At 35.7% G+C, this 16,995-nt stretch overlaps 1 protein-coding gene across 1 annotated transcript in view; it reads left to right on the top strand.

Moving 5' to 3' along the window:
• The window catches only part of b4galnt1b (beta-1,4-N-acetyl-galactosaminyl transferase 1b), a 33,816-nt gene extending 18,897 nt beyond the window's left edge, over nucleotides 1-14,919 (top strand). Inside the window, exons 6-12 of the mRNA XM_073851600.1 lie at nucleotides 5,370-5,407; nucleotides 5,500-5,680; nucleotides 5,789-5,887; nucleotides 6,327-6,514; nucleotides 6,595-6,735; nucleotides 11,575-11,812; nucleotides 13,758-14,919. Coding sequence (XP_073707701.1) covers nucleotides 5,370-5,407; nucleotides 5,500-5,680; nucleotides 5,789-5,887; nucleotides 6,327-6,514; nucleotides 6,595-6,735; nucleotides 11,575-11,812; nucleotides 13,758-13,972 — 1,100 coding nt within the window. The 3' untranslated portion in view covers nucleotides 13,973-14,919. The remainder of the gene's footprint in view (nucleotides 1-5,369; nucleotides 5,408-5,499; nucleotides 5,681-5,788; nucleotides 5,888-6,326; nucleotides 6,515-6,594; nucleotides 6,736-11,574; nucleotides 11,813-13,757) is intronic.
• Nucleotides 14,920-16,995: the final 2,076 nt, after the last annotated feature.

A 16,995-nucleotide genomic window follows, 5' to 3' on the forward strand; every position in this document is an offset into this window, starting at 1 on the left:
GGGTAATATAAAGAGATAGTTAAAAGTGGGGCCACTGTATGCTTCCTTATTAAGCCTATGCATACTGTATTAAAGCTAAACAGCTTGGGGAAATATAACTATTTGGCTTCAAATTATTTACATGTTAGAAATGTTCATGTAATAGCATAAGCTATAATAATTTCTCATTAATTATTTTCTGATGGCTAAATCCAATGAGGTGACTATCCAATTCATCATCTAATGCACATCAATTGATTAGCTTAAAAACGCACAATGTGTAATATAAGTGTTAATAATTTAATTCTTCATTTTAGAAGATGTTAAGAAGACCTTTTCATGAAACTATAACATTAATAGCCTATTATAGGCACACTCCATAGCCTAAATGTCTCATTTTTTCGTTATCCTAACCTAGGCCTATGTGACACTACACATTTCCATTAGTTTTAACTTACAGTACAGTGCAAATGAAGGTATAAAAACATTAATTTATCTTTTAATCAATTAAGTTATTTTTTTACAAATGTGTTTACTAATTAAAAGAACATGGAAAACATACGATCAGAATGCGTCCCTGACTGCCTCTTCTATTCTATGCGCCTTATAATGCGGTGCGCCTTATATATGAAAACAGTTTTAAAATAGGCCATTCATTGAAGATGCGCCTTATAATCCGGTGCGCCTTATAGTGCGGACAATACGGTATGCTCGCAGCTCCAGCAAGCGTTCTGTCTGTGGCTGCGTTCGAAACCGCATACTCAATGAGTAGGTACTTCATTTCAATAGGCTATATGTCGAACGTCACCTGACCAACCCCGGAAAACAGGTCTTATTGCTTCCGCTTGTCGGAGAACGTGTTAATAGCCGTAATAAATAATGGCGATATCGACGGACTTTTAAGGTAATCAGTTAAACAAGCCAGCTGTTTTTATTGTGGACGTTTCATTCGATATTTATATATAAATGTTAGTGAAAAGAATAAAAATTAAAAACTTTTATATATCAATCCACATATGTGATGGACATTGGTTATGATCATGTTTAGTGTCTACTTTGAAGGAATCTTGAGTAAATCATGTTCATATTTAAAGAGGCATATGCAAAACGCGTGAACCGGAAGCAACGAGACCTGTTTAGCAGAAAACGGAAGCCTGTTGCGCATAACCCCTATAAGTACTTACTTAACGAGCGCTAAAAGAGTACCTACTCAACAGCCAAATCTCGTTGAGTATGAATGCGTTCCGCCATGTTGACGTTATCATGTGACCTATGACGTTATAACAAGCGCAACAACTGATACGCGCGACCCGAGCGACGGATTTAATTCAACTATCTGTAAATATTTTAATGTTGATGAAATTTGGATTGGTTTAAGTTTTTATATTTTTAACAATGCTAAAATGATCTAGTTTAATCCCTAAAAATATAAATTTTTTATTACGAAAACCCCAAATTGTTGTCTTGAATATGTTAATGTGCAAAATTGTTTAAACCGCATGCAAAACTTAAATATTCGTTTCTTTTTCTTGCTGAATTTCTCTCTAGTTTCATCCCTGAAACTTATAAATCACAAAAACAACAAATTAATTTTTTGAATTCATTATGATTTTATGAATATTATGCTTATTCAAAGATATTTAATCCTTTTTTCTGTATATAATCTTGTACTATGATATGCAAACCCATTATAGTTATGTTTTCAGTCATGATTGTTCTTTGTTAAAGATACTTCAGTCTTTCACTGAGCTTGTATGCCATTAAAAATGCAGTAATATTAATACAAAAATTAGAACAATAGTTGAATAAACACCTCATGGCATCAGTAACACAACCTTACCTAGTACGTTTTCCTCCATGATTGCAATATCTGCACAAAGGAGATGTCGATCAGCTGCTCAAAGATCTTTCTTTGGAGAAGACAGTTGATTTGACACTCAAAAATGTAAGTATTACTACTTAAACATTAAGATTACCCCAGAATGCATTGCTAGCCCGCTCCAACACTTACCAACAATAATGATAAATGCTGACTAATAATTAATTGTATTTTTTTGGTAAAACAAGCATGTTTTTTTTCCAATTAAGTAATGAATGAATGCATAATTTAATGAAACTGTTTTTTGAAAACTGAAACTGCATACATTTTATTTACTGACAACAACAGGAAACATGAATAAATTAGTTAAATAATAAATAAAAGTAACCATGCACATAAATAAAGACACATAGAACAAAGCTTTATTCAAACATATTGGTCTTTTAGTCTGAAGAGGCCACAGCAACATCTGGTCCAGATGAGGCAAAGGGCAGGTGGAGTGATGGAGGGTCTCATCCATGGCACTAGACCATTTCCAGGATGCTTCTGTGGATTTCTCCTTTCTCACTGCACACACCAGTCTGCAGACATTTCAGATCATACAAAGATGCACAAATATAATACAAAAGCTGTCATTTTAACAGCACATAGTCATTTGATCTCTGTATTAGAAGTAACATGATCTTACTTTATATTTACTTTTTCCCCACAAGTCAATCTACATAATAAGCTCATATAACGTCCATCACTCACTCAGATGTCCGTTTCGTGTTGTGATGTGCTCTAGAACATTTTCCTGTCATTTGTTAAATAGACATTTAGTAATCATCTTTAAAATGTATATGGTTTATGTAAATATGCTTTTGAAGACGTACGTGTATTTCCTGGAGCTCAATGTTCGCTATATGTCATAAAATGTGTTTTAGAGCAAAATCACAAATATACTATAACATTACTGTATAACATCTTGACACCTTATGCAAATCAACAGTTTACGATACAGTAGCGCAACAAATACGATTTTAAGACAGGGAACCGTGTTTTGGGTTGTAATACTCACATCTGTAAACACCCTCGTTGCGGTTCCCAATCATGTTCGATGAAGACGTTTTGGCCTCCTGTGGCCTCCTGGGATTGAAAAGTGTGCATCAGATGAACACTTCAGAATCTGGGCTGAAGCAGTAGGACATCCAGGGATTTCTCGCCTACTCTTTTATGAATACTGAGGTTTCGAACGTACTTCTTTCTTCACATACTCTTTTTCCCTACTATATAGTAGGTAAGTAGGCACATTTGGACGCAAATTAAGTATACGTTCGTTCGGATCTCGCGGGAATTAGTGCATTCGCCTACTATTCTCGCCTACTCTTTTATGAATACTGAAAATTCAAACATACTTATTCACTCGCCTACTGCTTTTTGCCTACTATATAGTATGGAAGTATGCGTTGGAGCCAAAGATTTCAAAATTAAATTATTTTTATCGGCAAATCGGTTTTGAAAATAACCGATTCCGATAATCGTAAAAATGCTTAATATTGGTGCCAATAATTGGTCGGGCCGATAATCGGTCAACCCCTAATAATGGCAGACAACTTTGATAGAAAGGTATGTAACAAAACATGGTCAGGTCAAAGTGTCAAATCAAATTTTTGGTCCCAATTTTTTATCGGTTTTACTGGTAGTCCACTGTATGAAGAATGTTTTGGTATAACACATCGAGGTTTACTTTATTTTGCTATCCTCATTTACATAAATGAACTATAGTGTCCTGCATGCACTAGTAAATAAAAATATTTATATCTGTTAATTATTTATTATATCTGGTGTCTGAGTAATTTTTGGTTTGACTGTATATGCAGTGATAGTGTGATATATATGTGTGCAAATATGTTTGTACAGAATAATAATGTGAAGCTCATGACTCATGATCTGAGAGCACATTATCAAATTACTGAATGGACTGTGACTGTAATAGAAGGTAGTTGAGTGCATTTTCATTTAATTATAGAGGGTGGACAGTAACAATACATGCAGGGCCGGAATTATGCATAGCCGATTTAAGCATGTGTCTATCAAAAGAACCAAAACTCTTGCTGTTAGTAGTAGACGCAGCTGCTAAACACTTAAAAGATGCACAGAGTCAGGTAATTCATACACACTTTGAATAACTGCATGAATCTATTTGCATATCAGCTCAAGCCTCTGTTTTTAGCTCTAAAATGATGTTTTATAATAAGCAACGGGAGGCTTAGGATTAGATTAGCTTTACACACAGGAGCTTATTAAAGGTTTAGGCAATGTTTTACTCACACTCAAGGTATCCTAGGTATATGTGACTTTCTTCTTTCAGTCGAATCCAATCGGAGTTATATTAAAAAAATTGTCCTGGCTCTTCCAAGCTTTGTAATGGCAGTGAGCAGGTGTTTCTGTTCAGCAGTCCAAAAGAAGTTTAATAAAGTGAATCCATCCATAATAAAAAGTGCTCCACACGGAGAAAGAAATTTAAAACGTAATAATCACTTTTCTCAAGTTTGCGCTAACTGTACATAGAGACTGGGTGGATGATGTAGGACGTATGCTTTGCGCATGCACCTCCAAGAAGTGACGAACGAGGAGGCAGAGAGGAGAGAGCAAAACAAAACACAGATTTGGAAGTACAAAAGGAGGATTTGTAAAGAAAAATGTCGGCGATATCGCCAAGCCAAAAGGGCAAGAGGAGACTCTTTTTTATTTGCTAAAGTAACCAAACTTTGCTTCATTTGCTCCTGTAAACAAACATTGTTTTTTGCGAGATCAGGGGTGTATGCGCAACACATACGTCCTATGTCAAGCTAGAGAAAAGTGATTATTACGTTTTAAATATGGACTTTTTTTTTTTTTTTTACAAAAACACATCAATTTGCTACAGGAGGCCTTTATTCACCCCCCGGAGCTGTGTTAAGCACTTTTTATTATGGATGGATGCGCTTTATTGGACTTCTTCTGGATTGTTAAACAGAAACACCCACCCACTGCTATTATAAAGCTTGGAAGAGCTAAGACCATTTTTAATATAACTTAGAATGGATTCGACTGAAAGAAAAAAGTCATATACGCCTAGGATGCCTTGAGGGTGAGTAAATCATGGGCTAATTTTTATTTTTGGCTGAATTAAACCTGACAAATGTCTTGAAATAAAACATGATAAATGTCTTGAGGTGTGGTATAGTATGAGCTGAATAATTGACTCTGGGCCGTTGAATTATTACAAAAATAATGCATAATGGTAATGCAGCGACAATGCTTGAGTCAGTTATTCGTAACTAAATTAAACAGACTTTCTCTGTTCACAAATGAGCAAAGAACTACATTGGATGTTCAGTAACTGAACGCAATCACAACGATTTAGTACTTTGTACTTTTTGTGACACTGCACTGGTTTCCATGGATTAGTATTTATTATGTTTATCGTTTTAGGGTGGTAATATTATATATTAATAGGAAAAGGGGGGAAGGGCAACATTTGTTTTGCCTATGTCACAATAAAAGTTAAATCTGGCCCTGAATACATGGCTGTAATGTGTTTCAGGTTTGGCCTTAAAAGAGCTGCCCCGAGATGTATATACTGTAAGTGATATTATGAATAATTTATGTCTATTTCCTGTGCTTTTGTGTTGTGGATGCTTCCTGAACACTATGTGTTTATTCTTTCTTTGTAGCTGAACTTTTCAGCATCTCTGGGCACATTTAATGTGGCAGCAGAGGTGGAGGGGGTAAAGGTCAGGGGTGATGGCGAGATGCACATGACCCTGAGCAGCAGCCTTTTGTCCAGTCTGAATCGACAGCTTCAGTTCATCACATATACTAACACGCTGTTTCATCCCAGCACAGCTGATACAGGTATGCAGCTTCTAAGTGAAAAAAAAAAACTTATCCCAGATGTACATGTAAACTCAGGACTGGATAATCTTTATTTTGATATGTAGTTTTTATGTGCTTGTGATTCAGTGCAGTTAGACACAGAAGGACATCAAGCTCTGTTTACCATCAAGATTCGTCATGGAGTAACTCCCAAACTCTACAACACAGGCTCTGATGCAGATAAAGGTAAATACGTCAGTGTTATTATTGTTAAAGGGATAGTTCGCCCAAAAATGAGAATTCTGTCATGAATTTCTCACCCTCATGTTGTTCCAAACCCGTAAGACCTTCGTTCATTTTTGGAACACAAATTAAGATATTTTTGATGAAATCTTAGAGCTTTCTGACTCTGCATAAAGAGTAGTAAGTACATTGTTAAAATAGTCCATGTTGAAAATAACCAGTGACTGACACAGATAAGATTTGTTTAATAAAGTCATTATTTTTGTTTGTATTTTCGTAGCTTCATAACACTACAGTTATGTCACATTGACTATTTTATCAATGATCAGATTGCATAAAGTGGTTCCGGTGGACTCAACACTCACTTTCAATCAAGCTATTGTATTCTGCTATAATTTAATGTATTCCATTTACATTTGCCTTTCTGTTTGGTTAATTTCAGAGTATAACATCAGTGCCCTCGTGACCATCGCAACCAAAACCTTCCTGCGCTATGACAAGCTCCAGGATTTAATTGACAGCATACGACAGTACTATCCAACAGTTACAATAGTGATAGCTGACGACAGTGAGCACCCGAAAACAGTATCGGGCCCTAATATCGAACATTATATCATGCCCTTCGGAAAGGTAGGTCACTTCAATGAGTTCATGACTCATTTCTGTCAGTGCAGTACGATGGGATCTGAATGCATATGTCTGTGTCTCAGGGCTGGTTTGCTGGTCGTAATCTGGCCGTGTCACAGGTCACCACTAAATATGTGCTATGGGTGGATGATGACTTTATCTTTACTGCCAACACAAAGCTGGAGAAGCTGGTGGATGTGCTGGAGAAAACCACACTTGACCTGGTGAGAAAATAAACGTGGCATGACATATACAGTATATGAGAATTGTCATTAATGCAAGAGTTTGCATTCATCTTAAAGGATTAGTTCACCTCCAGAATAAAAAATTCCTGGACATTTATTCACCCCTGTGTTATCCAAGATGTTGATGTTTTTTTTTTTTCTTCAGTTGAAAAAAGAAAGTAAAGTTTTTGAGGAAAACATTCTAGGATTTTTCTCCATATAGTGGACTTTCAACAGGTTGAAGGTCCAAATTGCAGTTTCAATGCAGCTTCAAAATGCTCTACATTATCCCAGCCCATCAAATAAAGACAAAACAACCAATACACTTACAATTTAAATATGTTGAGTGGATCAGGTGCACATCACAAGCTTATAACCCCCTTGAGGACTTTTTCCATAGCACAGGAAGCAAGGCGTTTCTTCAGGTCCCTCTTGTGGTGAGGAACTTACACCTTTGGAGGTGTCACAGTCCCCAGTTAAACCTTTAATCAAGGAGGCACCTTCCCACCTCACAATATCTACAGCAACAGGCTCAGTCTCTGTTAATTAAAAAATCTCAAGTGGTGAGACAGATGTAACTGTCTGGGTGTCTGCCCCTTTAAGGCTCGGGGGTTTTCGGGGAATTTCCCTTGCACGGCGCTCAAGTGTATATGCGTGAGGAATCCTCCTCCTAATCATTCTTTTGTTGTTTCTTCCTTTTTAATAACAACCCTTTTTGTTAATGGTAACCGGCTTCGTGTGGTTTTTAATGCACAGTAGGTTACACACTACCAGTCAAAAGTTTTAATGTTTTTAAAGAATTCTCTTCTGCTCACCAAGCCTGCATTTATTTGATCCAAAGTACAGCAAAAACAGTAATATTGTGAAATATTTTTACTATTTAAAATAACTGCTTACTTTTAGAATATATTTTAAAATAATTTATTTAAAGTAATTTATTCCTGTGATCAAAGCTCAATTTTTTAGCAACATTACTCCAATCTTCAGTGTCACATGATCCTTGAAATTATTTTAATAAGCTGATTTGCTCAGGAAATATTTATTATTATTATCATCAATATTTGAAACAGTTGAGTACATTTTTTCAGGATTCTTTAATGAATAAAAAAGATCCAACGATCAGCATTTATCTGAAACAAAAATCTTTTGTAACATAGACACTATACCAGGGTTCCTCAAATCTTACCCTGGAGGTCCAATGCGCTGCAGAGTTTAGCTCTAACCCTAATCAAACACACCTGAGAATGCTAATCAAGGTCTTCAGGATCATTAGAGAATCACAGGTAGGTGAGTTTGATCAGGGTTGGAGCTAAACTCTGCAGCGCATTGGACCTCCAGGGTAAGATTTAAGGAACCCTGTACTATACCATTCAAAAGCTTGGAGGAAAGAAATGTAAAAAATCAATACTTTTATTTAGCAAGGATGCTTTTAATCGATTAAAAGTGATGACAAAGACAATTATAATGTTACAAAGATTTCTATTTGAGATAAATGCTGTTCTTCTGAACTTTCTATTCATCAAAGAAATCTGAAAAAAATTCTACTCAGCTGTTTTTAACATAATAATAATAGACGCTTTTTGAGCAGCAAATCAGAATATTTGAATGATTACTGAAGGATCATGTGACTGGAGTAATGATGCTAAAAATTCAGCTTTGAAATCATAGGAATAAATGACATTTTAAAATATATTCAAATAGAAAACATGTAGAATAGAAAATGTAGACTTGGTGAGCAGAAGAGACTTTTTAAAAAAAAAAAAAACTTAAAAATCTTTAAAAAAAAAAACTTTTGACTGGTAGTGTATTTCCATACATCCTTTATATTTCCAGTGGTACCAAAATATAATTTCACATCTATGTCACATAAATGATACTGCATCATATAATAAAATATCAAAGTAAGAGGCACATAAAAAGAAACAGCACAAAGATTATTTAAAAATATATTTGGACGCTTCCTGGTTAACCTGGTTATTTCTCTAAGACACCTGTGTGAATTTAAGGGGAACTGAATCATTTGTTGGTTGTTGAGTTTATATACCGCTCAAAACCCTCAAAAACAACCACAATACATTTGAACAACCCAGCAAGCTTATTTCAAAGAAATCAGCCTCACCTGCAATTTATGTTGGGTGTTTGGTTGATCTGGGAATCTTCCAGGCGGTGTCCTCGTCTGCTCAGTCAGATCCAGACCACTCTGAACTCGATGATGATGTTACAGGGTTCCAGGTTCAGATAATAGGTTATTAAAATAATTACTCAGAGTCATGCTTAAAAATAAGTATTCGAATCACCATCTGAGATGGTTTCGATTTATTAAAACAAAAAACTCATAAGCAATACATAAAATAACAGCGAGGTAGTCTTCACCCGAGGAATGGCCAAGATTTACATTTTTCCAAATCCATTTATAGTCTCCAAACCAATGTGCCCCCCTCCTTGCACTCACAAGTTTTCAGACATGTCCTCTCTAAAGATAAGCACACACACATTTTAGCTTCCTATACTAGCAGGGGCCTCTTGTTACCATAACAACATTGACTCAGGAAATATCTATGCTGCTTTAGCATCAGTCCTTTAACAGCCAACCGAACTAGCTCTCTTCATTTCTATTGTTACACACTTTAAAACATAAAATAACAAATGCAGGTAAAACAGAATCATTCCACCTTAGAAGTTCCATTCTGTAAACTGGTTACAAAATGCATCTCCTGTTGGGAAGTACAATGAACTCTTCACCTTTTTGAAACACGATAAACTGCACGTACACTTATTATCCTTACATCTCATGACACGTCCTAAGAGGAACTTATATCTCCTCTCTTTGATAACATCTTTAACAAGTCAAAATTTATCTTGTGCAAAAGAAGAAGTTTGCAATCTCAATGTTTCCAAATCAGTTACTAAAGAGCTTAGCTCAGAGCAAAAATTATTTAATGTAATCAATTCTTTCAGCAGCCTCATCATTCTCCTTGCCATTTCTTCTTGTTTTCTAATTAACCTTATTATTTCCCTTAGCTTAAATAGTGTTGTTTGATGTTCCATCATTCGTTGCACCGCGATGTCCGTCTGTGGCGACGATCCTTTTTCTTTTTCTTTTTGATTTGTTTGTCGTGGTCCTTCTGAAGTCCTTGGATAAGCAAATCGTCAAAATCAATTTTCAATGTACCTGAATCATTATAGTTGCCTAGGAAGATTTGTTCAGGAGATTTCTCATATTCAAGTTTTAAAACTCCACTGGGGCCCATTTCATATCTAACTCTTAGGGCTCCAGTGGGATTCATTACATGGTTAAAAATAATTGAAAAGGTTAGTTCTATGGCTGGGCGATAAACAGTATCATATCAAGATTACAATAAAATATATATTGGTAATGATGATGAACTCTAGACAGTTTTACTTGATATGGATTAATCTAAGTATTAGCAACTGATGTCTCAATATATGAGGACATCAACACATGAACTTCATCTCAAGAACTGCTCTGAGAGTCACTTCACAAGCTTTTTACTGTTTCTTTTGAGAAAAACTACCATCAAATACACACTGAAACGCAATGATCTTCACAACAACCCACCAAAAATAAAAGTTGTATAATAAAATAATTATTTTCATTGGATTAAAAAAATATTAAATTGTTTTATTAATTCATTTCATTAGACAAAACACATAATTTGGAGAAAAAATTAACAGATTTCATGGGGCCCTAAATTAAAGGTAGCAACATTAATGGTAAATAATTATCATCATGATAAATACCAATATTGTGTATGTGATCATGTTTTTGGCCATATCATCCAGCCTTAGTTAGTTTTGATAATAGTTATCCTCTAGTTCTGTCTAGTATCATTTGTTTGCACATTTAATGCAAAGAAATTCATACATTTGTAAGTGTGATTTAAATGTCCAAAAGTGTTCAAATACTTTTGCCACCAAAAAAACAATAAGTTTAAAAAGAAAGTTAGACACAGAAGGACAAAATATTTTCCTAAAAGAAGCCAAACAACAGGGCACTTGAAGATTTGCTGTCTCTTCATCAAATTAAATGCGGGAGTTTTTATTTTTAGTGTTGGCAAGGCCAACAGCAGTAGGATTAGACATACTCCTCATAACCTCACTGTCTTGCAGAGCTGTTGAACTATTACTAAGTGGAAATTTCCTGAAATGAGTTTATTTAACTGAACATGTCCTCTGATAAGTTCCTCTCTTCCTTTTGTCCCCTCTTTTACCATGTGCAACACATTATTTCTTATGAGAACCAGAACAAATGTTCAACAATGCAAATCTCAGGAAAGCTTAGCATCAGAGCTAAATAGGCGTTGGGAAAATTTCTCTGTCTCTGGCATTGATTGTTGAGGAATTCAAACAGAGGAGACAATTGTCCAAGGTCAAAATGGTCCAAAAATTGAAGATATTTTTAGAACAGCACATTTGTTTGAAATTTGTTAAATTATTTGCACTCTGCTTACAAAGGACTTTTGAATGGTAAAGTTGGAATCTGTTTGAATCACAAAATATGGCTAAGGAAAGAGTACAATGAATACATTTTACATTACATCTTGCTTTAGGCAGCAGCAGATCTAGGGCAGATTATTGCTCTGGAGTGGGTCAGCTATGTGACCTTTCCAGTGAACAAGTCTTCTATGCGCACAGGCAGCTGGAGTCGCGCTTTACAGAAAGAGACAAACACGTCTGCTTTCATAAAGAGAAAGACAAAAATAGATGAAAGGTGTTTTATATTAAAGTGAAGAGATACCCTGTACTAAAGAGTTAATTCCAGTTCAGTTTATCTTTCCTGCATTGTTCATAGTGTTTGGCTGCTGTGTGTGTGTTTAGGTTGGAGGAGCAGTGCGTGAAGCTACAGGCTACACTGCCACCTACAGACAGACGATCTCAATTGAAGCTGGAGAGGAAGACGGGGACTGTCTGCACATGCGGCGAGGCTTCCATCACATCATCCAGGGCTTTCCTCACTGTGTTGTCACTGATGGAGTCATCAATTTCTTTCTTGCCAGGACAGATAAAGTGCAGCAAGTGGGCTTTGACCCCCGGCTAGCCCGTGTTGCGCATTTGGGTGAGTTTTCAATTAAGTCCAAACACAAACGTAGATGATTCTAGTATTGTATTTTGCAGCAAAATTTTACAAAAACAGTTAGGGGGATGCACCAATATTACATTCTGAGGCAAGATACTTATAAGCTGATGATTATTTAGTGTTATGCTGCTAATTATGCTATGGCCAGTATTAAAACTATACTATTTTATTTAATTTTAGGCAAGTATTTTACAGTGTTCATTTTGAAATTTTTATTTTTATAGATTTGTATTTTTGAGATTATATTTAAAATATTATATTTAACAGTGTTACGAAATTATTAGTCTGTTTTAAAAGACACACGACCAGTCAAAAGATTTGTAATGTTTTTTAAGGTCCAAAATACAAAAACAACATTTTTGAAATATTTTTACTATTAAAAATTTCTGTTTGAATATATTTTAAAATGTAATTTATTTCTGTGATCAAAGCTAAATTTTCAGCATCATTACTCCAGGCTTCAGTGTCACATGATTCTTTAGAAATCATTTTAATATGCTGATTTGCTTTTTAAGAAACTTTTTTTTGTTATTGTTGTTTTCAATATTTTAAACAGTTGAGTACATTTTATTCAGGATTCTTTGATGAATAGAAAGATCCAAACACCAGCATTTATCTGAAATAAAAAAGCTTTTGTAACATTATTCACTGAAAAAAATTATCTCCTGTGTTAACACGCTAATTTTGACTGCAGTAATATATATGTACTGTATGTGTGTGTGTGTGTGTGTGTGTATATATATATATATATATATATATATATATATATAGTATCTCACAAGGGACAATACTATAGAAATGAAACTTGGATATATTTTAGAGTAGTCAATGTGCAGCTTGTATAGCAGTATAGATTTATTGTTCCCTGTAAATTACTCAACATACAGCCATTATTGTCAAAATAGCTGGCAACAAAAGTGAGTACACCCTAAGTGATAACAGCAGTATGTTGTTTAACCATGCAAAGCCACATGTCCTATTCATCATGTTTATGTTTTTGTCTGCATGACAGGACCATACAAAGTTGTGTATCTTGTATTAGAGCAGTTAAAATTTGGTGCTTTAAGTACAATGCTCTCATAATGACCACTGGATGTTCAACATGGCTTCTCATGGCAAAGAACTCTCTGAGGATTTGAGAATTAGAATTGTTGCTCCCCACAAAGATGGCCAAGGCTATAAGAGGTTCAGTAACACCCTGAAACCGAGTTACACTACAGTGGTCAGGGTCATTCGAAACATGCCTTGCAAGGGTCGATCAACGAAGTTGAGCACTCTTTCTATGCATCAGGTGCAGAACCTGGCTTCAAAAAACAGATGCATGAGTGCGGCCAGCATTGCTTTAAAGGTTGAAGAAGTAGAAGGTCAGATTGTCAGTGCTCAGACCATACGCCGCACACTGCAACAAGTCGGTTTGCATAGGCGTTGTGCCAGAAGGAAGCCTCATCTGAAGCTGGCTCACAAGAAAGCCTGCAAACAGTTTGCTGAAGACAACCTATCCAAGAGCATGAATTACTGGAACCATGTCCTATGGTCTGATGAGACTATAAGATAAACTTGTTTGGCTCAGATAATGTCCAAAGTGTGGATATATATACACAATATATTGACACTTTGGACAAGTTCATTTAGGATGTACTCACTTTTGTTGCCAGCTATTTTGACAATAATGGCTGTATGTTGAGTAATTTACAGGGAACAATAAATCCATACTGCTATACAAGCTGCACATTGACTACTCTAAAATATATCCAAGTTTAATTTCTATAGCATTGTCCCTTGAGAAGATATACTAAAATGGTTGCTGAAATGTGAGGGGTGTACTTACTTTTGTGACATACTGTATATTTGATTAAAGTGACAGCAGTTGTCATAATAAGAAATTACAACAAACATTTCCTCATTTCCCTATTTTGTTTTCCAGAGTTTTTCATCGATGGGCTTGGCTCCCTGCATGTTGGGTCATGTGATGATGTCATTGTGAACCACGCTACCAAGATCAAGCTGCCGTGGGGCCAGTCGGAAAGCGACAAAACGTACGCGAAGTTCCGTTACCCTCCTGCATCATCCGACGCGACGCACACCAAAAATGGCCTCTTGTACTTCAAAAACCGCTTCCAGTGTCTAACACACAACTGAACACACCCTGACTATGCCTTCTTCCCTTTCTCTCATCCTCCCTCAAACGAACACTCTCTCCCTGAGTAGCTAAAGGGGCCTGTGAAGACACTGGAAGTCTGCTGTGTATGTACTGTATATGGTCCCCAGCGAGTAGGGGGGAGTTCAAATAGGCCTCTTCTTTTGGAAAGGGTCATAATGTGATCAAACATGACTGACGGATGAGATGCGCAGTGATGGCTGACGAAGATTTTTTTGATACCTGAAGATGTCGTATTTTTGTGTCTCCTTTCTTTAGCTTTATTTTTGTTCAGAAGAATTCTTTAGATACAGATCAAACCATTCCGTAAATTATGCACAGCCGTCTTTCTCTCCTCAGCCAATCATGTTTCAGTATCACATTTTAAAGGAAAAGTGAGTCCAAAAATGAATTCTGCCATCATTTACTCACATCAATTATGACAGAATTTTCGTTTTTGTGAACTAGTCCTTTAACAGATGAGAATACAGAAGAAGTTTCTTTTGAAACTGAAGAACGAAGACTGCGGAGGTAAACATTTTAAACCATGACTTTTAGAATTTTTTAATCCAGTTAAAGGGAGACACTTTCTTTGGGACATTCACATGGAGCTCCCTGCCTGGCATTAATCATGTGCGTACTTGTGTATGTGTGTCTGTGTGTGTTTTATTGAGGGTCATCTCTCTGTACGTTTGCACTAAAACAAATGGACTTCTATTGGAGAGACTCGACCCTCAGCATCACTAAAAGAAGGAACAGACTGAACATCATTAGCAAGCTAAAACCACAGACAATCCAACATATCACTTTCATTCTCTCTCTCTCTCCCTCTCACATACACACTCTGACAGATTTCTCAGCGAGAGATGGAGAGGTGATTCATTGTACATCAGTAAAATCTGAATTTAATATTTTTCTGTTTTAAAGAGTGACTGTGCCAAAGGCTTAATCACTGTCCTGGTATGACTTGTTTATTGTTTGTACTTTTTACATTTCCTTTATTCTGGGGTCTTTTTAAGATTGTGTCCTGTTGTACTGAAGCATGCAGCCTTGTTTTAATAGCAGCCAGTTGTTCAGCAGCAATGTCCAATGCTGCCTTTTATAAGTTTAGTTAGCAATCACACATCATAAGCATATAGTCCAAAGGCACTTGTAAAGGCTTTATTTATTTATTTATTTATTTATTTATTTATTTATTTATTTGTTAGTTTGTTTGAGATGGATTTCATCCAAAGCCAGTTTTAGGATGGAAAGGTCCAGTCAGTGGCTTTTGCTATGCAGAATGGCAACTAGCAAGACAACTAACCTTACAAAAATAAATATGTGCAAATAACAAACAATATTATCAAATAAAATAGTTATTCAAATATTAGGCTGTATCTGCAGTATCAGACAAAAATATGGACACACCTACTGATTCTTTATTCATTCTATGTATTTTGCACAGATTATAATAGATTTTAATATGAAAATGTCGAACCTGAAAGAAAGGTAAATTAAATTTTATATTCTAGCTTCGTAAAGTAGTCAAACTCTACCCAGTTATCCATTAAAACCTTTTTTTATTAAGAAATTAGACATTAAAAAAGACACTAACCCTGGTATCACAGACAAGTCTTAAAAGAGAAGTTCACTTCCAGAACAAAAATTTACAGATCATTTACTCACCCCCTTGACATTCAAAATGTTCACGTCTTTCTTTCTTTAGTCGTAAAGAAATTCAGTTTTTTGAGGAAAACATTTCAGGATTTCTCTCCATATAATGGACTTCTATGGTGCCCCTGAGTTTGAGCTTCCAGCAGCCTATCGAGAAGGGTCTTATCTAGTGAAACGATCAATTATTTTCTAAAAAAATTACGATATATATACTTTTTAACCTCAAATGCTCGTATTGTTTAGCTTTGTGTGAACTCTGTGTATTCTGGTCCATGACAGTTAGGGTAGGTTAAAAAACTATCATCTCTTTTTCTTCTCCAACTTCAAAATTGTCGCTGTTTTACTTTTTTTTGCAAAGGTCATTTGATCTTCTTGCATGATCACTTTGTAAACGCTGTTTGGTACTTCTGCAGAAACATAGGACTACTTTGAAGTTGGAGGAGAAAATGAGATGGGAGTTTTTCAACATACCCTAACTGTCTTGAACCGGAATGCACAGAGTTCACACAGAGCTAGACGAGATGGGCATTTGAGGTTAAAAAGTATATAAATTGTCAATATATTTAGAAAATAATTGATCGTTTTGGTAGATAAGACCCTTCTTCTTCGGCTTTAGAGCCTTTGAAGCTGCATTTAAACTGCATTTTGGAAGTTCAAACTCAGGGCACCATAGAAGTCCACTATATGGAGAGAAATCCTGAAACGATTCTTCAAAAAACACATTTTCCTTACAATTGAAGAAAGAAAGACATTAACATCTTGGATGACAAGGGGGTGAGTACATTATCTGTAAATTTTTGTTCTTGAAGTGAACTTCTCATTCAAGCCTAGTCCTACACTAAAATGTATATCTGAGCTGTTTCAACCGAAAGAAACTTGCACTGACTGATCTTAAAATATATCAGTGCTTTTGTTTTGTCTTACGATGCACACACCAGTAATGTTTTTTTTTTCTATGGTACATTGATAAAAAATGTCCTAGTTTTCCCAGTTTAGTCTAAACTCTGTCTCTGAAACCAGGCCTAAGTATGTTTAACAAAAATCAACCTTTAAGATCAAAAGCTCATGAAAAGCTCAGTTTAAATGTGTCCAATCCTTGATTTGCACTCTATATTTGATAGAAATGACGTAGGCCTATACAGCCACCTTCTGTAGAGAAAAAGCATATAAGAAGCTGATGTTATTGCTATATAATCCAATGTATAGCATCCTGGTGCATAATTTTGGTTGTTTAATTGCATATTGTTTTGTGTGTGTCTGTCTGTGTGTGTGTGTGTGTGTGTGTGTGTGTGTGTGTGTGAGAGAGAGATATGTGTTTTTTAAACGACATCAAGTGGGCTTTACATTGTCGCTCATGAACAGCATGAGG

Source organism: Garra rufa, chromosome 12 (genome assembly GCF_049309525.1).
Source record: "Garra rufa chromosome 12, GarRuf1.0, whole genome shotgun sequence".
In the NCBI taxonomy this organism is placed as follows: domain Eukaryota; kingdom Metazoa; phylum Chordata; class Actinopteri; order Cypriniformes; family Cyprinidae; genus Garra; species Garra rufa.